Genomic DNA, 26,171 nt, shown 5'->3' with positions numbered 1-26,171 from the left:
ATGACCATCCTGGAGGCAGCAGCAAACAGACTCACCATCAGCACCTGGGTCCACCGGGGCCGGTGCTGGTCACCATGGTAGCCTTGCTGTCCTCTGAATTATTAAAACATTTTCGAATTAAATGGATGTGCATGGTTACAGATGCTCGTTTTAATTATTTTTACTTTAAATAAATAGGTTATCCTTTAATGCAACAAAAAGGATGTTTATTCATAAGCCAGATGTTTAGCAGCAAAACCAAACTCCACTCTATTCCTGCAGATGTAATGTAGACTTTGAGTTGTGAGTTTAAACTGAGAAACTACTTTTGCTCAGGGTATTCTTTTTATAAAAAGATCAGAGTTGCCAACTGTTTTTTGTTTTCTGCTCCAGTATATCAAGAATGTAAAATAAATATAGGTAAAGGTAAGGGGACCCCTGACCATTAGGTCCAGTCGTGACCGACTCTGGGGTTGTGGCACTCATCTCGCCTTATTGGCCGAGGGAGCCGGCGTACAGCTTCTGGGTCATGTGGCCAGCCTGACTAAGCTGCTTCTGGCAAACCAGAGCAGCGCACGGAAACGCCGTTTACCTTCCTGCCGGAGCGGTACCTATTTATCTACTTGCACTTTGCTGTGCTTTCGAACTGCTAGGTTGGCAGGAGCAGGGACTGAGCAATGGGAGCTCACCCCATTGCGGAGATTTGAACCGCCAACCTTCTGATTGGCAAGTCCTAGGCTCTGTGGTTTAACCCACAGCACCACCCGTGTCCCTTTAATAAATATAAGGTAAAGGTAAAGGTACCCCTGCCCGTACGGGCCAGTCTTGACAGACTCTAGGGTTGTGCGCCCATCTCACTCAAAGAGGCCGGGGGCCAGCACTGTCCGAAGACACTTCCGGGTCACGTGGCCAGCGTGACATCGCTGCTCTGGCAAGCCAGAGCCGCACACGGAAACACCGTTTACCTTCCCGCTGGTAAGCGGTCCCTATTTATCTACTTGCACCCAAGGGTGCTTTCGAACTGCTAGGTTGGCAGGCGCTGGGACCGAATAACGGGAGCGCACCCCGCCGCAGGGATTCAAACCGCCAACCTTTCGATCGGCAAGCTCTAGGCGCTGAGGCTTTAACCCACAGCGCCACCCGCGTCCCTTTAATAAATATACATGGTGCCTAAAGGGGGCCTCTGTAAGACCACTGAATCCAAGGTCTAAAATCACTTAGCCACACCACTGCTATGGGCTCTGGAAATATATTGTTATTTCAACACCTCCCCAATCTTCCTATGCCCTCTATAAAATTGTTCTCACTATACATATTTGATCCTAGTTTGTTTTAACTAAGCATGGTTAGAATAAAACACAGTTCCCTGATTTCAGATGTAATAGAAAACTATAGGTAGCTCATCCTAAACCAAATCTGAAGCTTCCATTTTCCAAGGAGAATGAAAGGAGCATGCAAACCTAAGATTTGAGCAGATTTATTCCCATAAGAGGAAGCCAGTTCCCGTTATATTTGAACTGAGCTTCAGCCTCCTGCTGTGCTGCCTTGGTGCCTCCTGAGCCAAGCCATCTCACTTTGATTTGTGGCAGGGAAATCCTGCAAAAAAGCCTTGCAGACCACAGGCCTTGGTTCGTGTGGGGTCCCAATGAGGGTTGCACTTCCTGAATGACTTAGCCTAGAAATTAACCATGTGGCAGTTTTATCTTATCATTGCAAGTCTTAAATTGTTTGACTGATCCCAGGAAATGGACAGCAGGGCCTTAGAGATGCAATTCAGCGAGATCCAAGGGAAACTTAATAAAATGGAAGACGGGCAAAAGATCACCACGGAAGAACACGGAGCAAAGAAGACCGAAGACAGAATCAACATCCAGCTCAGCAAACTTCAGATGGATATTAATGAAGATATAAAGGAAGTGAAAGCCGAGGTTAATGCTGGTAAGAATGTGTTTATTGATGTAATAACCTGGCCAGTGTTGTGGCTCCCACTCAGAAAGGACAAGAGGGGCACTTTATTGGAAGTAAAGAAAACTAATGGTGCCAACTCAGCATTGGAGAAAGAGCGACTATCAGGGCCAAGGTTAAGGTGTCCAAATAAATATATAAATTAAAATTTCCACCAGCCCTGTTAGGTGGCCTTTTTCTGAAAAACCTTCCATGCCGATAAATAAATTGGGATTACTTATTGATGAAAAGCTATCATGGAAACCCTATCTGGATGCAATCAAGCTATTATCTGCCCGCTCTTCTGGACAGCTATACAGGTTCCTCTACTCGAAAGGGGGGGCAATTAATCAATCCAGCCATCAAGATCTACATGTCAAAGATCATTGCACAAATGCTTTATGGGGCTAAGATTTGGGGAAGCGGTATCAAATCAGAACTAGAAGGCCAACAATATAAATTCATGAGGCAGATATTGGGGCTTCCACCAGCGACACTGGCAACTCACCCCAGAGCCGAATTGGGTCTCCCCTCAATGACAGCCAGAATCAATCTAGCCCATCTCAGATACTGGTGCAGACTAAACGCCTTTGAGGACCATATCCTTACCAAGCTCTGTTGGTTAGAGCAACCAAGGACAGGTGGCTAGGCGCAAAAGTGTCATGATAAGCTTAGGGCTTACAATCTCCAAATGGATAAATATTTAGTCCTCAGTCCATGTGACCTAAGAAATTGGATCTTTGATCAGGATGCCAACCAAGATCCATTATGGTTGCCCGTTATTCTATTTGGTGCCCCCAAATCAAGATCAACCACTCAAGGAACCATTACCTTGAAACACTGATTTTCCTGCAGCTGTGTATGTAGGGCGTTTGTTGAACTAAGGTTCCAGCAGGTGCCATCAGAGTATTTAGAGGGGAGATACCTGGGAATTCCCCATATGGAAAGTAGGTGCATTTATGGATACAGTCAAGCTGGGGTTGTCGTGCATTTCCTGATGCTTTGCCCTTTAAATTCAACGCATGGAGAATTTATTTTATCTTTGGTTCTTGACTGTTTCTCAGGCCAATCCCCCCAGGAGGTGACAGTTGAGCTCCTAGCTGATAAAGTTCTCCAGACTGCACATCTGGTAGCCAAGTTCATGCTGGCAGCTAAGAAGTTCTAGATTTGTTCATGCTTCCTAATTTTAAAACCTCAAACTGTAATTTTTTATGTTTTAACTTTTATAGGTCATGTTGCGTGATTTCAGCCTTGATCTTATCCCCTGCTGTACATTGTAAAGGCCTTTGGCTATATACAATAATTGATTGATTGAGAAAGCTAAGCTGAAGATGAGACTTGCTTTTAGTGTCAGCATAGTTTGTTTAAAAATAAAAAGATAGCAAATGTTGTTTCAATTCTTCCCCTGTTTAGGATTTGCGACCATCTACGAGAGCATTGGATCCCTGCGGCAGGTTCTTGAAGCCAAAATGAAACTGGATAAAGAAGAGCTGCAGAAGCAGATTCAGCAAATGAAGTAAAGGCATCTGAATGCAGATCACCTGAGCAGCTGGAAGAAAAATGGATCTGGTCTGCCTATAATGTTGATCCAGGCTGTGATATAAATCTGATGCATGGACAGAGCTAGGTGTTCCCAATCTTGTGGAGCTGTATGGTTACTGTAAATAGTAAAAAGACAGCATTGCTATCAAAAATACTTTTTACGGAAGACCTGTGAGGACCACTGCCCTGTAACTCCAGATCTAAGCTCCATTGACTCCAGAAGAGCTGTCTCACATAACTTGGGTCACAGATTTTTGTCAGGGCCTCCAAATGCTTGAGCAGAGCCATGTATTCCAACATTTTGAAGGATGCAAGATCTCTAGTCTGCAATTCAGGTTAATTCAATCAGTTTCATTCACCACCATGGGACTGAATTGGGTTTAAATCTGTGCACTTTGGCCATCATCAAGTTCCATTGTGAGACATAAAAGTGCTAATCTATATTCCACTAAATTCAAGAACAAAAAGCCACCGGAGAACATCCAGAATCAGTCAGCTGGCAGCCATTGTGAGGATCCACCAGGCCAGGTGTTTGCAACACAGCCTTCTGCTGAAGGTCTAATGCTCTATTGCATGTTACGGTCCTCCGTTGGTTTCACAGATGTCTTGTTTAATTTATTTATTTAAGACAGGGGTGGGAAACCTGTGGCGTCCTTCCAGATATTGTGGGACTCCAATGACCCCCCCATCCCTGATCACTGGCCAGGCTGGCTGCTGGGAGTAGGGGCCCCATCTCTTTATTTATGTACCCGCTTCTCAGCAAACCTCAGAAAGTGGCTTTACATACAAATGTTAAAACAATAAGTATTAGTTAAAACCAAGTAAAAGAGACAAGCTACAGGGAAATAAAACTTTTTGAATGTGAGATCTCTCCTTGCCTCTGGACAGGATAGTTCTTGGCCAGCCTTCTGTAGGCGGTTCTTGAGGGAAAAAGAGGCCACCTCAGCTTGCAGGGCGTGATGAGGCGATTGCCCAAGCTGCTCTGTCCAGTTTCCATGCAAGGTATTGAGAAGGTTACAGTATTATTGCAAAAGGTTTGGGGCTTTCCCCGTGAAAATCCTCTCTTAAAGCTCAATCCACAGAACACCTGAATTGACATTTGCTCCAATTCAGCTTTAAAGAGCAGGTTTTCATGGGGAAAGTTCAAGGCAAAACAAGAACAAAACAGACAGGGAGCGTTAAAGCCTCGACCTCTGCCTGGAAGGGGCAGAGCAAAAGCTAAGCTTGGATAAGCCCTGACTGTTCCCAGGATCCTTAATTTCCCCCTCCTCCCCTTCTGGGCTGCTCTCTCTTGCATCTCTTGCATCTTCTTGTGTCTTATGCCTTCCTCAGTCTCTTATTCCTGCCTTCAGAGCTTTTGCCTTTCTCCCTGGCTGAACTGCTCAGGTCTTTGCCATCCTCCTGCCAGGCCCCTCTGTCATGGTAGGCTACCTCATCCAATCACTGCCAGAGGCTTCATGGCCACTTGCTTTCCACACAGGAGACGCCAGGGCCAGTTCCCAGAAGCCTCTTTGATTAGAAAAAGTATCAGTTAATAAGATGATAGGCAGCGACTTTCCGGGGGTTTCAGGCAGGGAGTCTCTCTCAGTCCAACTGGAGATGCCATGAGGACCTCCATTGGACCCGAGACCTCCTGCATGCAAAGCAGGTGCTCTGCTGCTATCCCTTCCCCAAGTTCACAAGTCAAAGGGAAGACTTTTTGCTCACAGAAACTCTGGAGAACCATAAGCTACTCAGAAAGGACAACACTGGCCTAGAGGCAGCTGTGTATGTCCACCGCCACCAAATCCCGTCTGTTATGAGACCCTGCTGCTCCTCAAGAGCTCGCCAAGCCGTCTAGCCCAAGGTTATCAAACTCCTGCCTTAGTTTCTCTTGGACAGTGTGAGAAAACCTCTTGGCCTGAGAGCTGAATGGCCTCTTGGCCAACCCTCCAAAGGACAGAGGCCACAATGGGCATGACCCAACCGCACATGTACAACACACATGTACTTGCATGCAAAGAGCATGCACACTAATTATGCATTCCCTCCCATTCCCACCGCCCAGCAATTTGGCTGAAAAAGGGTATTTTGGCTGCTTTCAAGCCAAACTGCTGGAGGAGGCACAGGTGTTCTTCCTGGAGGCTGCAGGAAGCCGCTTGCTCCATCCATCCTGCAACAATTAGACTTGGTGGGGGAGGGACAGAAACCCTTCTGCCGGAGCCAGCAGAAGACTTTTTCCTAAGCCTAATTTTGTCGTGGGGGCTGTTTTCAGCAATGGGGGTCTCTGTTCAATGGGAGGGGAGTCTAGGGCTAATGCAGCAATGGGCTTCTACACCCAAGCATGTAAAATTTATATATAGCCAATTGCTGCTGGAGAAACCAGAGCCTGTTTTTTTAATGCTGAGACCAAATCTATGCATTTCGAAGCCCCATTTATTTTTCACTGAGGAATTAAGCACACCTGCAACCAGGGCTGGCCCAATGTAGATGTTTATCGCCACCCCTAATCCTGATGTAAATCACTAACCCCTTCTTCCCTGGAAGGGGTGAGGGAACCATTTTGTGGTTTGCCTCAAGGCAAGCATGTCTTGGGCCAGCCCTGCTTTAGTTGTTTCCCACTGAAATCAGAGATACTTAACACTGCACTGTTGCTGCAAACCTTCAGTTTAATTTGTGTTTGAGCCTTTCTATGGGACCCTTTCCCTGCTGTTTTCAGCCAGAACAGCAGGTGACTCTGTACAGGTGCTTTGGCAAGCAAGTATTTTGACAAAACGACCTTTCACTTTATTTCACACACCCCCCTTCTTTCTCTCTTGTGTTTCATTAAGATTAAGCGTCAATTTTTTGTAATATCGCATGGTGCTGCTGGATATTGTGCAACATTTCCTTCTGATTCATAAGAGTACAGTGGTACCTCGGGTTACATACGCTTCAGGTTACAGACTCCACTAACCCAGAAATATTACCTCGGGTTAAGAACTTTGCTTCAGGATGAGAACAGAAATCGTGCTCCGGCAGCGCGGCGGCAGCGGGAGGCCCCATTAGCTAAAGTGGTGCTTCAGGTTAAGAACAGTTGCAGGTTAAGAACGGACCTCCGGAACGAATTAAGTACTTAAGCCGAGGTACCACTGTATAATGAAGAGCTATGCCAAGTGAATAGAAAATGCAGAACTGTAGTGTATATTGGTTGTGCCAGTATCATGGCCATTTCAGAGACTGGGAATATGTTGGTGGGTCTGCCCCACTCATGGAGATTCAGGGAAGGGCCACAGCTCAGTGGAAGAGTAGATTCAATCCCCAGCATCTCTAGGGAAGCCTGAGAAAGTCTCCCCACCCACCCAGCCACCCACCGTCTGAGGCCCTGGACAGCTGCCCCTGCCAGTTAGTGTGAGTAATACTGAGCTACATAGATCAATAGCCTGATTCATGAACAAGTATATGACAGCTTCCTATATTCCTGATTTTCAGCTTTAATTTCTTAAAAATTAAACCTTTAGCCCTTTTAAAGTAAAAAATATACAGGCAGAATTCTATCATAGGCTCTGATAGAATTCAGACCTGCTCCCACCTCCCCTTGTTTTGACCAATGAGCACAAAGGCACTGGTTTGACTGACATGTTTGATGTTTATTTCATAATTCTATTAAAACGTGATTTTATTACAATCTTGCATGGGTAAACAACTTTAGACATATTAAGTTAATTGCAACATAGGGCTTTCCTGTATTGCATGACGTACTGTGATTTCCCCCCTCCCCTGCATATTCCCTATTCCTGGCTATGGGCTTCAGTTGCGTTGCTTGCCTAATTTGGGGGACCCTTTGTGCAATAATCCCACCTGCACTGGATTTGGAATGCCTGTAGGCTGGTCAACAGCAGCGCCTGATAGGTTTGCTCATTTGCAGTTTCTACTTTGATGGTTTAGCTGGCGGTGGGAAGAAGCCAGGCAGGAGAATGTCTCATGGCATCAAATGCATTCTTTCATTCATTTGTTAAATTTATATACTGCCCTTCATCTGAGTCTTAGGGATGTTATGGTTGGCTGATTAATTTACTGTTAGTAACCAATTTCTCAGACCTGCTTTGACACTTTTCATAGTCCAAATTACTATCTCCAGATCAAGTCCTACACTTAACAACTATTTTAAAGGACTAAAATAAGCCACTTTTGATATACTCTTGGACTACACTTGACTGACCCTTCTTTTCTTGCTGCCCATGGCAGCCATTGTGCGCTGGCAGCCACAACACTTTTATCGAGCTGTGAGTATCGGCAGCACCCCATTGTTTACCACAGTCACTGGGTGACTATAAATTCCTGCAAGCACGGCGGAGCTCTTTTCATTTTGCTTCCTCCTTGCACCAGCAAGATGGCACAGAGCAGTCTGACTTGCTCTGTTTTACTCTCACAGGGGAAATCAAAAGGTACCAACCATTCTCCGCCGTTGGCTATGGCCTGAGCTCCCACTTGAGAAACTTGGTTCCTTTTAAGGAAACAGGCAAGTCCCACCAACAGTATCTACGCTATGGATTCTCTAGAAGAGGGACATGAGCTACAGAGGGACAGTTGTCTGGGACCCCCATTACTTTCAATGGTGCTTGCTCAAGAATTGGCTCATATCCATGGGTTCGAATGCATAAACTGCTCTTACACTCTGCAGATTTTAAAACCAGTCAAATTAAAAGCTCTTTGCTTCAGTGCTTTGAGACTGCCCTGCCCTGTTGTTGGTGCAATCCAGTCCTGCAGCAGCCCAGAAAACACTACAAGTACCTTACAGCCCAGTTTATGTCCTTGTTTGTGCAGCAGAACACACTTTTCAGGATCATTATCTGGAGAGCAGAGTGGGCCCCTGATAATACAGAAGGTAGAATTGTGTTATACCACCAGGTTGTGAAGAAAGCATCGCAGAGGAAACACTTCACAAAACTAGAGCTGAGCATTTTTTCCCCTTCAGTGATAATAAAGTTCCATTATAAGAAAAATAATAAATTGTTATCAAGCGAGAGTGTTTACCCACCAGCTGTGCACCTTGATTTGCAACATCTTGCAAAAGAGCTTACTGGAGGCTCTTTTGACTCAACTTAGTTAATGAAGTATAACTGCTGTAAAATTCAAAATCAAATGGCAGCTAAATCTCGTCCTGTTTACACAAAGCTAATGATAATGAATAAGCATTTCCAGGTATTTCTTCAACAGAATTGTGAGGGGAAAGAAATACATGTATTTTAGTTGTCAATCTAACAAATATGCAGCCATAAATATTAGGAGAAAGTCCATTTAGCGTTTTATAAACAATAAAATACAGTTTATTGGTATTGTAAAAACTATAACTGTGAGAGGACAAATGGAGGAAAACAACAAATATGTATAGATTTGAATAATTTTTCCTGTAAAACTTTGCACAGACAATTAGATACAACTTAAGACATTCCAGTTGGTTACCTGGTTTTTGCGTTTTTGAATTATCTATTTTAAAAACCGTTTAAATCTGAATAAAATTGACATTTTCATGCTATACGTTATACTCTGTATTTTTTCCTGCCTCAACAAATAGTAATTTAAATCAGAATATGAATGGCAAGTTGCAGAATTGTTGATGAGAAACCTTCTGTTCTGCAAACCCAGAATCTTGGATGTATGTTAAGGAGAGAAAGAGTACATTTTTTGCATATGTGTCAATCTTCCAACCCCAGGACCTTCAACAGGACCGTGTGCTGTTGTTAACATTTATTTAAAACTTTTGCAACTTTTAAAAAGCACAACAAATCAATCAGCAAGATTAAATATAGCAATGCAGTAAAACAAAACAATGGCACAATATAATATACTCAGGGGCAGGCAGAAGGTAGATCATGCTCTTGGTACGGTATATCTTTTAGTGATTTGCAGTAGAATCATCAAGGTTCCTGTTTCTCAATTGTTTAACAACAGTAATAACTCCCCACCCCCTCAATCCAAATTAGGCTGCTTAAAAGAAGCCACTTTAAGGGAAACCAGGAATAGATTTTTGTATGAAAGGATCGTGACATCAGTTGTGGAACTAAAAACAAATTCCCAGGCTAAGATAAACTGAGAAGTGCCCTTTTTTGTTATTCTCCCTCCTTTTCCTTGTTTTTATTTTGCTCTTGGGTGCTGGACCTCTGCCTTGTAGGAGAAAACAAGCGTGGCCCAGATCTGTGCCTAAAAGTGTGTATTTCTCCCACAGAAGAACTAACCTGCAGAAGTAAAATTCACATGATGCTGTGACAGCTCAGAGGCATGTTTCTGGGGATAACAAAAAACAAAACCTGGGATGTGGGATTGCTCCGCTGCCCACCTTGTCAGGGTGCCACTCCCTGTGGGTCCCTCCGGTCAGCAAAGAAAGAGTCTCCAGTCAAGTTAGAAGAAGCAAAACGGCGGTCAGTAGACCCAATTTTTATTGTTGCACCAAGGTTCAAAACACACAACGAGTAAGAACCCCAAGCAAGGGGTTGCACAGACTTTTAAAACTTCTCCCTCCTTTTCCATCATACACTTCCAATAGCATTAGCAGTACATCACAAATTTGTCATAAAGAAGGAGTGGTTGGCATGTGGAAACATGAGCCTGTCACCCACCCCTGTCAATCACCCTTATTCCCCACACCTTCTAAGTACCCGCTTCCCTAAGAAAAATTAAACTATTTACACTTTTCCTCTGAACTCTGGACTTTCCTGTTTTCAGGCTTTGAAAGTACCTGGTCTCAATCCACTCTACCAATAGGTTTCTGCCTGGGTCATTGGGAGTAACCTCCTCTCTCCTATTGTGTTAATGTCTATGTAGGGAGTAGTGACCGTACATTTTGGAACAGAGGGGATTGGTTCAACCAGAGGTCAGCAAACTCTTTCAGCAGGGGGCCAGGAGGAGAAGCCAGGAGGAGGGAGGGAGGAGGCGCCGCCGCCGCTGTGTGAGGAAGAGGGAGGGAGAGGTAAAGAACACGCGCGCTGGCGATCCATGCAGCGATTCCTGGACCATCCGTGAGCTGAATCCAGAAGGTAATTAGGTCTGATCTGGCCGGCGGGCCTTAGTTTGCCTACCCATGCGTTAAACCATTGATTTTCTATTAATTTCTGAAAGTTTGTATGTATTTTCTACTTAGCCAAGTTCAAAGCATACATTGTATCACTTTTAAGCAATCAAAACCAGAATGGATACATTTTATGAACCCATTGTTGATTTGTCATGCACAGCACGGGAGGCACCCAGTGAACTGTGCAAAGCTGAGCTGGCTGTCCTGCACGGGCACTGCAGTAACTTCCCTGCTTATTGCGTGTTCCAGACACTAAGGGCCGCTGTTTTGCAACATCTGATTAGTTGTCTGTCAAAATCTAAGGATCCTGATTGCAGAAGACCGTTCAAGTTCCAAAACGTTTGAAAACTGAAAACTGAAAACTCAAAACGGAAATCTCAATATAGAAATGGTAAATAATTCATTTAATTATGTGCTTGAAGTCATGGGACTTGAGACTCCAACTTTAGAACTCTTGTGTTTATATGGCAGAAAGCCTGGAAGTTGGTTCCACATCCAAACATGTACAGTGGTACCTCGGGTTACATATGCTTCAGGTTACAGACTCTGCTAACCCAGAAATAGTGCTTCAGGTTAAGAACTTTGCTTCAGGATGAGAACAGAAATCGGGCTCCGGCGGCGCGGCGGCAGCGGGAGGCCCCATTAGCTAAAGTGGTGCTTCAGGTTAAGAACAGTTGCAGGTTAAGAACGGACCTCCGGAACGAATTAAGTACTTAAGCCACTGTACATGTAAATAACATGTGCATCAACTCATTAAGGGAGAGTTGATTTAAAAAAAAAAAAGTATTAATTTTCAATTCTAATTTTGAACCCACATGATTTGGATTAATGTGAGAATAAATAATAAACTATATTTCTAATAAACCTGTCACTGCTAAAATTTGTATGAATAAACCCATGATGGAAATAAGTTATCCTGGTGTAAAAATAACTGTCCATAACTGTAACAGTTTTTTCTTCCATAATAATTTTGCTTTCTACAGGTAATGGGGGTGTCTGGAAACTCTTACTGCTCCCTATAGCAGAATGTTTTCTATTGTATTTGAATTAACAAAAAGATTTTCTTTCTCTTCCCTCCTACTGCCAACTAGCTAAAGGAAATTAAGCAGATAACAGGAACAGTTATAAATAAACTAGGCTGAATAAATTTTCTAACTTAAAAACTTTACATGGTTTACAGCTTACAAAAAAAAAGGATCGTCATTTTGGAAAACTCTTTACCTGTTTGTCATTTTCAACCCCCTCTCATGCTAACTATGTTTTCAGTCCCAGATGCAGTTTTGTTCTCTCTGCAGACTTAGGTGCTCCAGAGATGTATCTCAACCCTCCTGGTTAATGGAAGAAATCTGCCAGGAAATCACTTAGAATAATGTGTTTATTGCAAGTTTACGGCTTCCCAGATAACAGCAATGTAGCAGCAGCCATTTATTTTCATCTGCATCAAACCAGGACTTGTGGGGTGGCAGGCCAAGGGGGCCTGGAGGAAGGTGACTTGCAAAGATAATTTTTTGGACTACAGGAGTTGAAGCTCCTGGAGATTGAAGATCTTTGTGAAAGCAGCAAGAAGACCAATAGATTTTCATAAATAACTAGATATAGAATTTGTATTTTGTGTTATATGGTAGTTTGAATGTAGTTGTAACTGTAAATTGATGTATTTAATTGTGTTGTGATTCCCATGTAATTGTTTGTATATCATTTGCATGTTTGAGGTATTGAGAATATCCATTGGAAAATGAAAATCAGTATGCAGGTTTGGTTCACCGCCAAAAAGCAATTGCTGAGTATTATGATTGCTGAAGTTGTACCATATTATTTAAAAGTAGGTATGAAGGTTTCCCCATGTGTTTTATGTCTTTGAATATACCCGGTTTTTGTGAAATCCAAAATTCAAAATAGGTCAATTGGTGACATTTCTTTGTCTCTACATGTGACCCAATCTTCCCTATTGATCCAATGGTTTCAGGAAAAGCACCATGGGAAACCAGTTAACAGTAGCACATAAATATATGCTTTGATTAAGCAGGAATCACTGCATGTGTGAAGGAAGTCTGTATGTGCTTTATAGAGTAAAAGTAGTTATCGTATTTTTTGCTCTATAGGATGCACCCAACCATAGGACGCACCTTGTTTTAGAGGGGGAGAAAAAGGAAAAAAAATCTCCCCCTCTCTGCTCAGCGCCCCTTCAGTGAAGCGGCAGGAGAAATGGAGCCCCTTCCATTTCTCCTGCCGCTTCGCTGAAGGGGTGCTGTGCAGAGAGTGGGAGAATTTTTTTTTCTTGTTCTCCCCTCTGAAGCAAGGTGTGTTCTGTGCGTTCAAGGTGCGTTCACCCACTGTGCACTGACCCCTCTCGCTCTCCAGGCTTCAGTGAAGGCAACCCGAAGCCTCAGGAGCACGGCGGGAGTTCCCGCCGGGCCCCGGAGGCTTCGGGTTCCTTTCGACCTGCTCTTTGGGGCTGGCGGTGGGGGGGGAGCACTGCTCAAAGACCGCCAGCCTCAAAGACCAGGTCGGGGAGCAGTGCAAAAGCTGCGCGCCACCTTCCCGCTGCCCCCCCCAAGCTTGTGGGGCTGGCGGTGGGGGGAAGCGCTGCTTTGCCCCACCGCCAGCCTCAAAGATCCCTGAAGCCTTCGGAGCGCATAAATTTTACAGTGTGTGACCTATTAAGGGAGAACTACAGAAAAATTCATCATAGATGGTACTTAACTCCCGACAGATTGTCAAAAATGAATAAAATGAACAACAATAAATGCTGGAAATGTAATAGGACAAAAGGCACGTTATACCACATGTGGTGGACTTGCTCAAAGATTAAAACCTTTTGGGACATGATCCACGACGAGATAAAAAAATTGATAAAGGCATCACACAGTAAAAAGGCAGAGGCATATCTACTAGGAATTCTTGATAAAGATATCCCAAAGGATAAAACCAACATATTCTTATACATGACAACAGCGTCAAGAGTTTTGATTGCTAGCTATTGGAAAAAGGATAGCACTCCAACAAAAAGAGAATGGCTGGGGGAACTTTGCGAGTACTTGGAGCTAGCAAAATTGACAGATTTAATGAGAAAACCTAAAACTATGGTCATGAAGCAATGGGAGTGTTTAAATGATTACTTACAAAACCAGGGCTCGGCTACTAAAATCTGGTTGTGTTTAGAATAATCTTGTAATATAAAAAATACGAAGCGAGACATTAAGAAGACCCAAAGGAAAAATATGAAGAACAGAGGTTTTGACAAATGGACTACCAAAAACGTGTGAGGCAAATGGTGGAAATCTTTTAAAAATATTTTAATTAAGATAGATAATGATAAGATGAAAATACATAATTGAATATAAATATAGATTGGAAATGGCTGTGTATAGTGAATACTTATCTACTTTTAAAATTCTCATTCTTGATCTTATTTCTTCCTTTCCTTTATCTTCTTCTTGTTCTTTTCTTTTATATTTTACCTTTCATTTCTTTTCTTTATTGTGAATATTGTTTTGTAGAGGTGCAAATAATTGTACATATGAGAAGAGGTAAAATGTTTTCTAATTTTCTATTGGTTACATGTATTTTCCTTTTTTGGTATATTTGTATTTTTTTCTAATTTGTACTCAACAAAATTAATAATAAATAAATAAATAAATAAAGCTCATCACGTGTCCATCTCCTCGTCCCACTTGGCGGCGTCAGGCAACTTCATGTTTTGTCGCATGAAATCAAGGAACATGGAGGCCTGCAGTAACCGGCCCAGCCTCTGGAAGTGCCGTGTATGGTAGGCGAGACTCCACAGCTGCTTTGATCCCTTCGTATTGCAGGAGGCTCTCTGGCGTCTCATGCTTGAGGAGGGTTTTCACCACTGCCTGAGCCTTGAGGTAGTTCTGCGAGTTTGTGTTCCACGTGATGGAAAACTTCAACACAGCCTCTGGAAGAAGGGGTTTGGGGAAGACATGTCAGGAAGGAGTGCAAGTTGCAGGCAGCGTGGCCACCTTGAACCAACACACCTCTCTTGCGAAGCGTGGCCAGGTCTGGGCACACATCTGACCTGCGCCTTTCTTCAAGGCAGGGAAGCAGATCCAACACCCCTCCCCCCCCCAGTAGAAACCATTAATGATGGGAGGGGTGACTGAGTTTATTCCAGACTACATGGCTTGCAGGAATGGGTTTTATAATATTTCTAAAAGTACAACAACAATATGCATTATAATCTTTGCTTTAGTATTACAGAGCTGGTGGAGCTAATTTGAGGCTTTGTACACACCATACATTAAATCATTATCGCTTCTCCCCTGTAAGAATCCTGGGAACTGTAGATTACCCTTCTACCGCATAGCTACAATTTGTAGCACCCTTTACAAACTGCAATTCCCAGGATTCTGAGGGAGAAATGTGCTTTTAATGTCTGCTTTTCCTGCAGCAGGCATGCTCAGCTACCCCTCTGGAAGCTCAATCCCACAGAAAGCTGTGACGGCCACCAGCTTGGATGGTTTTATGCAGAAAAGGCTATCAATGGCCGCTAGGCACGATGGCTATGCTCTACCTCCACAGTCAGTGGCAGTAACGTTTGTGAATAGTAGTTGCTGGAAGATGCAGGAAGGGAATACAGAATGCTCTTGTTTCCGCAGGCCTCTGGTTGGCCACTGTGAGAACAGGATGCTGGACTAGACAGGCCAATGTGGCCTCATCCAGCAGGCACTTCTTATGTCCTTACGTGGTTCAAGGGTAGAGATTGTGAGAAGGCATCTTCCAAAGCAATCCCAACCCGCAAATAGCTTTGGAGCCTTCTTGCCTCTAGCCTAGCCCTCACTCCTTTTCCTGTTCCCGCTGGAGTCTTCTTTTGCTTGCCACGCCTGCGGGCTCTCTTCTGGCCAACGCTGCCAATGACGGATCTGAAAAACTTGGGGTTGGTGAGATTCGGCAATCACAGCACCTTGCGCCTGCTGGACCTCCTGAGCGGAGTGGGTTGTGTCTTGCTCCTCGTGAAGTAGGGTGAAATGTGAGGAGTGTTGCAAGCTGGTGCAGAAGCAGAAGGTCTGGCCGAGATGGTAGAGCACGGCTTCTCTGTCAGGGGCTTCTTCCTAACCCGGTGGAACACCAGTATCATACGCCTCTTAGATGGGTTGGACATGCTGAAGAAGGTGCTGGAGGCCCAAAGACCAGGATGACTTCAAAGCGGAGGACGCAACAGGCAGTTCCCTATCAATGGTGCCAAATCCAAGCAAATGTTAGCTCCAGTCCTGTTAAATCGATCCAGCAATTATGAACGTTAAATAAGGGATTAATTCCTCAGGCAGTATGAAAAGACTTTTTCATACATGGGAGCCCCCAACTACTGCCACTGTTGACAGCCTGTTGCCCCTTCACTCTGCTTGAATGGGTTATGTCACAATGGTTCCTCCATCAGGTGTTTGTGAGCATGGAAATGCTGTTGGGAGTTTCAGCAATGAAGGCTCAGTCATAACATACTGTTTGAAAGTCTGAACATTTCCTCTTTTTTATTTAACAAAATTTATATACCACTTTTATAATTTATATACAAATTATTAGGAGAGTAAGTTAAAAATATACTGTAGTTTATTCACTTATAGGCTAGTTTACATACTTTATTCCTTCTTAAACTTCCATCCCACGTTTCCTCCACAGAGCATACACACTTCAGGCTCCACCTTCTCCATTTTATCCTGACAGCAATATTGTGAGCTAGGGCCATAGCTCAGTGGTAGAACAACTGCTTAGCATGCAGAAGGCATCAGGTTCAGTCCCCAGCATCTCCTGGTGGGACTGGGAGCGCTCCCTCTGCGCTTCAGAGGCTTCGCGTTGCTATCGCTGAAGCCAAGGAGCCTGCATTCGCTCCATAGGACGCACACACATTCCCCCTTAATTTTTGGAGGGGGAAAAGTGCGTCCTACAGAGTGAAAAATACGGTAATTTGGACAAATGCACCTACTGCAATTGTTTAACAAATTAATTTCTGGACTTGAAATTTTGGGGCTATAGAAAAATTCTAATTGGATTTTGCTTTTGGATTGGACAAGTGAACCCAAGGTGCAATTAGCCTTTTCGTGTCCCTCTGGAATGTGAGAAAATGATTCACCCTTAAGTGAAGATCACAGGAAGTTAAGAACCTCCCAGAAGTGTGAAGACATTTCTGTTAGGATGTGTCAACATCTGCGCCAAATTGGGAGGTTGCTGATGACTGATGAAAGCCCTTTAACAAGAATTCATTAAGGGGGTGTTGTTGAGGAATAACAAAGAGAAGGGGTCCAGAAGACTAATTTGACATTGGGCACAAAATAAAGCTAAAGAAATAAAACTTCATGTTTCTTTATGAATAAACCTTCGTGCTGAGTGTAAAGCATAAACATGTTTATAGCAAGGGAGAATATTTCTCCCAAGGTTCTTAAAAGTCCATAAATGCTTAAAAGGAATCTCATATTGGAATCCAAGAGGTTGGTCTCCCTCAGATTAGTTGGATCAATAAATCCTTAAAAGGGGGGGTATTAGTTTTTCTCTCAGTCATTCTCTGTATTATATTGCTATGTTGTGGTATTCAATGCTTGTACAAGTGTGTTTTGTAAAGAAGTCCAATTGGTAGATTGATAACTTTGATAAAGTATGATTATAATCCTTGATAAGGTTAGGATCAAAGGGGGACTGGTATAAGATGTGGAGACCCCGGGCGTATATTTTTATTATTTTAATAATGTTTAAATGTTTCACTTTAATTCTTAAAACATTTTAGAATGTATTAGGCTTGATTTTTGTGTGTTCTGCATTTGTGAGTCTTCCCCCTCCTAAGCTGCATTCCATCTCTCCTTATCTACCCCTGAAAGTGATACAAATGGCAGGATGTTTTAGCACCAGAGTGTAAATCAGCAATTCTTGAAGTCATCTGAGACCCAGGAAGAGGATTTTATTATGCTCTTCCGTCAATGAAGGCTATTTTGCCAGGGTAATGCTGGACACCAGAGACCTAAGATCAGGGTAGGCAACCTAAGGCCCATGGGCCACAAGTGGCCCACGGGGGTCATTTAACTGGCCCACGAGCCGCCCCCGAACCGAGCTGCCCACTCGGCAGCTATGCTATGCTAAACTGGTGCAGCGCGGCGCAGAAACTCGCTTCTGCGTTGCTGGAAATTGTTTCTGCGCATGCTCAGACGCTGAAAATCTCATCTGTGCAGGTGCAGACCCTGGAAATCGTATCTGTACAGATGCAGCCAACGGAAATCACAGCCGCGCAAGCTTATGCGTGCGCTCAATCCCCGGTGAACCGGCCCAGGTGAGGTAAACCTTGCCAACCCCTGCCTAATATGGGTCAAATGACCTGGGCACATCAGGGTCACTCCAAGGTGATGCAGGAGTGAAGATATCAGTATGGAGCCATATGTGCTTTACTTCTCATCACTTTCCTGACATATGTGAAGATGTTTTATGACTCTTTGTTTGCTGTGTTTGAACTACTATATGAGCTTTTTTTCTGAAGTGCCTGGGGGCAGACCTTCTTAACTGGCATGTTGAATGAGCTCTGTCCTATTGCAATAGCTATAATAAATGCTGGGTCCCTAAATCCAGATGCTGGACTTGAAAATAATTTCCTTGGTTCTGTGGTTTATTCAAAAGGTGGTTGTTCTTCACCTGGATAACAAACAAGGTAGTGTAGAGGTAAATTATTACCACAAGCTTCACAATATCGTTTTTGATAGCAAAGCCTACTCCATGTACAGTGGTACCTCTACTTATGAACATGATCAGTTTCGAGGTGCCGTTCGCACCCTGAAAAGTCCGTAAGTAGAGCGCCACTACTGCGCGTGAGCAAAACGCGATAGAGTGCTTCTGTGCATGTGCAAAGTGCGCAGATCACTTCTGTGTGTGCGTGCGTGGCGAACTCGGAAGTAAACACTTCTGGGGTTGCTGCATTTGTAACCTGAAAAGCCACAATGTAAAGCAAACGTAACACGAGGTATGACTATATTTGACTTTCTTCTTCAGGTAAACCTTTCCAGAAGAATGTGTAGCCTCCTTTTACTTCCTTCAGTTGTCCCTCTCCTGCTCTTCAAGTTTCTTTAAGAGCTTCAATATCTATGTTAAAACATCGCAACTCTCTTGCAATGATGGCATTCCCGTGCTCGGGGCGCTTGTTATTTGTGTAATCTGTCTATTCCATGTTCCAAAGTTCAGTTGTCTTTTATGACTGCTGGGTGGTGACCCCACTGGGCGCAGTAATGCAGTCAGGAAAAAAAGGAGGCAGACTATGTTTAGGGCACCTAGAATCATAGAATCATAGAATCATAGAGTTGGAAGAGACCACAAGGGTCATCGAGTCCAACCCCCTGCCAAGCAGGAAACACCATCAGAGCACTCCTGACATATGGCTGTCAAGCCTCTGCTTAAAGACCTCCAAAGAAGGAGACTCCACCACACTCCTTGGCAGCAAATTCCACTGTCAAACAGCTCTTACTGTCAGGAAGTTCTTCCTAATGTTTAGGTGGAATCTTCTTTCTTGTAGTTTGGATCCATTGCTCCGTGTCCGCTTCTCTGGAGCAGCAGAAAACGACCTTTCTCCCTCCTCTATGTGACATCCTTTTATATATTTGAACATGGCTATCATATCACCCCTTAACCTCCTCTTCTCTAGGCTAAACATGCCCAGCTCCCTTAGCCGTTCCTCATAAGGCATCGTTTCCAGGCCTTTGACCATTTTGGTTGCCCTCCTCTGGACACGTTCCAGTTTGTCAGTGTCCTTCTTGAACTGTGGTGCCCAGAACTGGACACAGTACTCCAGGTGAGGTCTGACCAGAGCAGAATACAGTGGCACTATTACTTCCCTTGATCTAGATGCTATACTCCTATTGATGCAGCCCAGAATTGCATTGGCTTTTTTAGCTGCCGCGTCACACTGTTGGCTCATGTCAAGTTTGTGGTCAACCAAGACTCCTAGATCCTTTTCACATGGACTGCTCTCAAGCCAGGTGTCACACATCTTGTATTTGTGCCTCTCATTTTTTTTGCCCAAGTGCAATACTTTACATTTCTCCCTGTTAAAATTCATCTTGTTTGTTTTGGCCCAGTTCTCTAATCTGTCAAGGTCGTTTTGAAGTGTGATCCTGTCCTCTGGGGTGTTAGCCACCCCTCCCAGTTTGGTGTCATCTGCAAATTTGATCAGGATGCCCTTGAGTCCATCATCCAAGTCGTTGATAAAGATGTTGAATAAGACCGGGCCCAAGACCTTTTCTAGCCCCTTCTCCTTTTAGAGGTGAGCAAAGTGGATCCAAAATAGGACTGCTCAGTCGTGGATACAGATGCCAAGAGGCCCCATTAGCTAAAGTGGTGCTTCAGCTTAATAACAGTTTCAGGTTAAGAACGGACCTCCGGAACGAACAGTGGTACTTAACCTGAGGTACCACTGTATAAATATATCTGGTGCTGATGTTGTGGTATACAAATAAACTTAGTGTTGAATTCAACTAACTTTTACTTAAGAGTAGTCCCACAGACACTAATATAACTTAATCACTGACATTAATTTCAGTGGTTTATCTGAGTACAGTGGTACCTCGGTTACATACGCTTCAGGTTACAGACTCCACTAACCCAGAAATAGTACCTCGGGTTAAGAACTTTGCTTCAGGATGAGAACAGAAATCGTGCTCCGGCGGCATGGCATCAGCAGGAGGCCCCATTAGCTAAAGTGGTGCTTCAGGTTAAGAACAATTTCAGGTTAAGAACGGACCTCCAGAACGAATTAAGTACTTAACGCAAGTTACCACTGTACTTTAAATGTATGTTGTTGTTCATTGTCTTTACCAATAAATTTATTAATATTTTTGTATGCCACTTTGAGTTTTATTTTGTTTTTTAAAACAATCAAGCAATACATCGCAGCATACCATATAGCAGGAGCCAGCAGTAAGAGGGTCAGACCAGGATTCAAATCTTCAACGGATGGGGGATATACAAATTAAATAAATATATTTACCACATGAAGCTCACTGCATGTGACTGTAGCCTTTTTAATCCACGGGTAGGAATAATTGTTGCACCCGAGCAGAGACAAAAGGAGCCAAACGACACCAAGGGGTTAATCCAGAGAAAGAGCGTTTTATTCTGCCATCCGGAGGGGCAGAGGCACCTGTGTGATTCAGTTCACAAAAGACAGGCCGCACCGAAAACATTTTACAAGCAGGTTTTATCCTTTTTTTCAAACCCCTTTTCCCCTCTCCCCCTTCACACATTCTTACATAGAATGTTGCTTTTTTCGTTCCCTGGTTCTGTTCCCGGAAGTATGTTGCAAATCAATGTACCAGGACAAGGTTGCTTCTATCTGGGAACCCGAAAGGTTTTCTGTTCTCAGCTCTGGGTTTGTTACAGCGTTTTTGTTACAAAGAGGACTGCTTAGCTTGTGCTTTTTGTCTTAGAGGAAATTGCAGTTTTTAAAATGCGTACGCCGAGGCCTGGCTGGGGGGGGGGGAATTCACAAACAGTTTTTAGGGCTTTCTGGGGTAACCCTAACTGTACCCCTTCATTCCATACCTCTCAATTTTGGACAGCCTTTTTCTCAAAAAGGCTCGTCCCAGGAAGGCACAGGCTGATATTCTCGGGTCAGAGCTATAATCTGGGGGCGAAGCATGCGAGAAATCATATTGCGTGTCATTGTATGCAAGCATTGCAGCAAGCAAGGTACAGAAAAGCAAAAAATTAGCAAAATGAAAAGTGGGCCAAGCAGCAGCAAAAACAGGCCTTTTACCCATCTTAGTTTTGGCAACCAGTCAAGCCATGACATGTCCCATCCCTCCCAGGTTTGGGTAGGAATATGGGCCACTGTTTCAAGTCCTGCTGCCAAATTGCGAATGGCCTCACCATGATCAGAGATGTTAAAGCAACAGGCCCCACCTGTGACATTTAAGGCTGCACAAAAGCCGCCATGTTGCGCCAGGAGAAAGTCCAACGCTAATCGGACTGAGAGAAACGCATTGCGTGTCTCATCCAATTGCGTGGCAATTAGCCTAAGGGCCGTGGCTGTTGTGTTAGCAACAATCTCTACCACTGCCTGGAGTCTGATTATGCGGTTCAAGTTATAGATTGGTCCCCTTGCCCCAGAGATTTTCTCTCCCCGATTCCAAGAGGCTGGAGCATAATGGGCCAGTATCCTTTCCGGAGGCCACTGATTTTGGCCCCAATCCTGGGAGCTGCCACCTGCAAGTGTTGCCAGGTCAGCCGAACGCCTCCTTCTAGGGGGTGCAGAGGGTATCTGGTCAGGAATCCACATGGGGGGTATTAAGTAGGCTGGAAAACAGACCCCATACCATCCTCTTGGGAGGGCATGATAGGCCTTTCTGCCACACACCCAGTAAACGTCCTGACCATGGGCAGATGTGGTGCCTGTCAGCAAGTGGGCTAGGCAATTTGGAACCAGAAAAAGTTCCTGTCTCGGACTCAGGCATGTTAGTTGGGGCTGGGCTACAGGGGCCAGAGTGCAAACGGCACAATTGGTCCGATTTGCAGAGAACGCAACCATCTCAGCAACCTGAATCCATTTATTATATGTGTGGTGGGCCCCCCACGATTGCAGCAGTTGTCTGGTCACCGTGAGTGGTATTGGCATATCAAAGATCAAAGGCAGCAGAAATACCAGCACGGGGACCCACAGTCGTATTTGAGCCATTGTATGCACAGGGAGGGGCTTAGGTAAGTGCTAGAGAGTGGGCTGGGGTGTAATTACGCTGAAAGAAGAGACCCACTAGACACCCTCCTCTGCAGGGGTGGCGTAAAGCAAATCAGGCGCAGGTACCTTCAATAAAGTTCAGTTATGCAAAAGGAAAGAAAAGAAAATGTGAAAATGTCCTCTTTCAATCCATGCTGGATTCTTGAGCCGTGCAAAACGTCAGCTTCCAGAGTGACGTGAGCAGGGCTGTAGTGTGGTGGGCGTTCAGTCGTCTGGTGGGCGTTGGACGTCTTGGGTCTCTTCCAACAAGGCTGGAGCGATGTCTGGACGTCTGGGGTGAGTCGAAGGGGCCAGTGCAGATCAGGTGTCACAGATGCTGGTGACTTTAACAGCTGTAGAGAAACAGGACAGCCTCTGGCTGGTTTACCTGTCAAGAGAAGAGAAAAAGAAACACACGGCAGAACGACTGTACATTGACAGATAGCATTTGCACCTAAGGTATAGGCCTAGCAAACATTAATTCAAAAGGGTATGCTTGGCAGGAAACTTCACAAGGGGTTAACAGTTCTGTTCCTTGGGTTTAGTTTTGCCAGCTGAGATTTTTTTTTAAAAGTCTCATTCATGTGCTCTAAATTTCAGAGCTCTCGTGGCCTGTAAGCCATGTTGCAAATTTCAGTTTTCATCTGCCTAGTTTGCTAGTGTCCAATGTGTTCCCTTGCTTCTGGCAAAGTATCAAAGTTTCAAAATTCCTATGTTATGCTGCAGCTTGTTTTTCAGAATAAAATTGCACCTTAAAAAGTAAAACTTGACAAAGTTCACAGAAAGCATTCACTTGCTTTTAAGAAAGTCACTTTCCTCAGGTTAGTGCTTGGGGCAAGGGGGGTGGGTAACCCTTGGCCTTCTGGGTTTTTTTGTGACTGAACCGTAAATCCAGACAATGTGAGGTTCAGGGTAGCTGGTTGGTGAGAATGCAGCATTTTCCTCTTGGGATAGCAGCCAAGAGATAACGCTCTGAAGCTACCTCCAAGCGCCTGGCACAAGGAAAAAAAAAAAAGCTGATGTCCTGTTACTTGCATGAATGAATGTTAGAAACAGTTAGTTCACTCGTTTCTAGCTGCAACAGTCTTTTAGCAAGAACAGAGATGAGAAGAAATCATTTTTGAGAAATCTTATTGTTCCCAGCCTGTGGGGGTGGGGTGTGTCGGGTGTGGGGCCTATGGGCATTCCATTTCCCAATGACCCTCTTGCCTGCAGATGGTGCACTGGTTTCTTCCCTAGGCGTCTTCTTTCCCTCCCGTGGACACCCTCTTGCATTTTTGGCTTTCTGGCTGCTTGAAGACAAACCCCTAATTATTTTGGCTGGGTCCTCTTCGAAAGAAGGATTCTGATTTAAAGTGCTTGGAGGTCTGTGGTCCTGTACCAGGGGGTCCACAGGGGGTCGTATAGTCAGTGGGTGGGCCATCAAAGTGGAGTTTTAGCTGCCTCAATTGCAACATCAGTATTGTCTGCTGCCCTGAGGGCATATATCTTGCGGATTTCCTCAATGGTCAGTATTGTAATCCTAGGGTTTTCAATCCCTTGGGTTTAATTGTCTCTTTTTTAACAGTTCTGTCCTATGCGGCTCTCAAAGCCTTCTGCTCTGTTTCTTTCTGTCTGCCAATTCACATCCTTGCATTGTGCTGCTTCTAGAACCAAGAAGCCACATCCAGCTCACTCTTTTAAACGGTTCTACATACTGGAACACTCTGTCAGACTGCTTACTAGTCCATCTCATCTCTTTATCTAGAGTTTTTCTGAAGTCATCATCATCACAATCATCATCACCTTCCTCTTCACCTTCCTTGCTTGCATCAAAAGGGGGTTGGGGAGGGGCAGAGGGGGGAATCTTCTCATTTGGGTCCTCAGTCTGGGTATTGGGCGGAGAAGCAGCCCTATTTGGTTGCCTTGGCGCAGTTGCTGCATATGGTGGTGGTGGGGGTAATTATCTCCTCTTCCAGGACTGGCAAAACTGGTGGCTTTTTAACTTGTAATTGTACTGAACACAGTTTGACTTGGGCAGTCACAATTCTATTTTTCCGAAGCCATGAGGGATTTTGATCCACATTGGCTTTCCAGATAGAAATATAGGGAATCTGATCTGTGTGGGCCTTGAAAATGTTACTCCATAAAATGTTGACCGAGTTTTGATCAAAGGATCCTCCAGGAGGCCATTCTGGTAAATACGAAGGCCAATCAACTTCACATAAATGTTGGAGTCTGCTTTTTTTTTGAGTTTACATCCCCACTCTTCTGCTTTCGTGGCACTTTTCCAGTTTTCCAGAAAGCTCTGTAGTGGTGTCTCAAGAATTGTTTTACTGCTTTTATTTCCCATGACTCTGGGATCCTGGGGACACTGGGACACTCAGCCCTCCTAACGTTATTTTCTCTCATTCAGTCACAGGCCGGACGTTGCTTTCAACGTCTCACACACTCAAAACATTCACTGGAGTGTCCCCACACGCACATTCAGAAAAACGCATGCACCTCCCCCAATCCCCTTTCCCCCCCAAAAAATAACCACAACCGGCAGCGTTTAGACTTCGACCGGGGCCCAAGAGCACTCTACTGCTTCTTTTGGACACAAAAAGAACCATAACCGGCAGCGCTTAGACTTCGACCGGGGCCCAAGAGCACTCTACTGCTTCTTTTGGACACAAAAAGAACCATAACCGGCAGCACTTAGACTTCGACCGGGGCCCAAGAGCACTCTACTGCTTCTTTTGGACACAAAAAGAACCATAACCGGCAGCGCTTAGACTTCGACCGGCGCCCTGCAGCACCCTTTTTGCTGCTTTTCTGGGCAATACCAAAACCAGTGGCACTTCTTCTACCCTGCTGGCGGAGTTGATCAGACTCTCTTTGCTCCCACCTATCCTTGTGGAGCTTACCTTGTTCCTCGAGGTACCTTCTTTCTGCACGGCCGTTGCTCTTTCTCTCCGTCACTTGTCGCGTGTCCACTCAGGAACGGGTGGCCAGTCCCTCCCACGAAGTTGGCAGGATGCGCGCTGGAACTGTTGACCCAGGATCCTGAGCTGCTCGCCTTGCAGTGACGCCCTGGACCTCTTTGTCCCTCGATCTCGGGGAACGTGCTTATTCCCGGCCAACGCACCAGAAATATGTAGCCTTTTTTAATCCACGGGTAGGAATAATTGTTGCACCCGAGCAGAGACAAAAGGAGCCAAACGACACCAAGGGGTTAATCCAGAGAAAGAGCGTTTTATTCTGCCATCCGGAGGGGCAGAGGCACCTGTGTGATTCAGTTCACAAAAGACAGGCCGCACCGAAAACATTTTACAAGCAGGTTTTATCCTTTTTTTCAAACCCCTTTTCCCCTCTCCCCCTTCACACATTCTTACATAGAATGTTGCTTTTTTCGTTCCCTGGTTCTGTTCCCGGAAGTATGTTGCAAATCAATGTACCAGGACAAGGTTGCTTCTATCTGGGAACCCGAAAGGTTTTCTGTTCTCAGCTCTGGGTTTGTTACAGCGTTTTTGTTACAAAGAGGACTGCTTAGCTTGTGCTTTTTGTCTTAGAGGAAATTGCAGTTTTTAAAATGCGTACGCCGAGGCCTGGCTGGGGGGGGGGGGAATTCACAAACAGTTTTTAGGGCTTTCTGGGGTAACCCTAACTGTACCCCTTCATGACCTTGGGCCAGTTACTCTTCCTCACAGGAGCGATGTGAGGAAATTAAATGGGAACTGCATGAACCCTGAACACCGCCTTGAGCTCCTTGGAAGAAAGGCGGTATGGAAAATGATTTCAGGAAATAAACCACTAAAAAGCCACCAAGAATGCTTATAATTAATTTAAATTAATCCCACCACCACCTCGCGCGCCTCCCGGCCTATGTGGCAACCCTCGCCCATCCCTCCTCAGGGCCTACCGAGGCGGGGAGAAGGGCGGCGGCGTAGGCGGCCAGGCCCTTCGCCTCAGAAAGAGCGGACTACAAGTCCCAGCATGCACCGGGGGGCAAGGCCAGGT

General features: G+C 44.7%; 1 protein-coding gene and 2 long non-coding RNA genes across 9 annotated transcripts in view; 1 reads left to right on the top strand and 2 right to left on the bottom strand.

The window, feature by feature from the left end:
* Positions 1-7,777, top strand: part of FAM81A (family with sequence similarity 81 member A) — a 47,495-nt gene extending 39,718 nt beyond the window's left edge. For all 7 annotated transcript variants that reach the window (XM_083413149.1, XM_083413151.1, XM_083413153.1 and 4 more), the window contains 2 exons: positions 1,722-1,917; positions 3,337-7,777. In XM_083413149.1, coding sequence (XP_083269275.1) covers positions 1,722-1,917; positions 3,337-3,443 — 303 coding nt within the window. In that variant the 3' untranslated portion in view covers positions 3,444-7,777. The remainder of the gene's footprint in view (positions 1-1,721; positions 1,918-3,336) is intronic.
* Positions 56-26,081, bottom strand: LOC310664292. Its single transcript, XR_014504872.1, has 3 exons — positions 25,825-26,081; positions 20,466-20,478; positions 56-93 (listed from the first exon to the last, which is right to left on the bottom strand). It is a non-coding gene; the product is annotated as an uncharacterized lncRNA (long non-coding RNA).
* On the bottom strand, positions 13,777-15,791 carry LOC310664282. The gene is made up of 2 exons (XR_014504860.1): positions 15,297-15,791; positions 13,777-14,414 (listed from the first exon to the last, which is right to left on the bottom strand). It is a non-coding gene; the product is annotated as an uncharacterized lncRNA (long non-coding RNA).
* Positions 26,082-26,171: the final 90 nt, after the last annotated feature.

Source organism: Podarcis tiliguerta (assembly GCF_965153285.1).
Source record: "Podarcis tiliguerta genome assembly, chromosome: 14".
In the NCBI taxonomy this organism is placed as follows: Eukaryota; Metazoa; Chordata; class Lepidosauria; order Squamata; family Lacertidae; genus Podarcis; species Podarcis tiliguerta.
The sequence above is the reverse complement of the archived record's forward strand: the minus strand, read 5'-3'. Positions and strand labels throughout refer to the sequence as shown.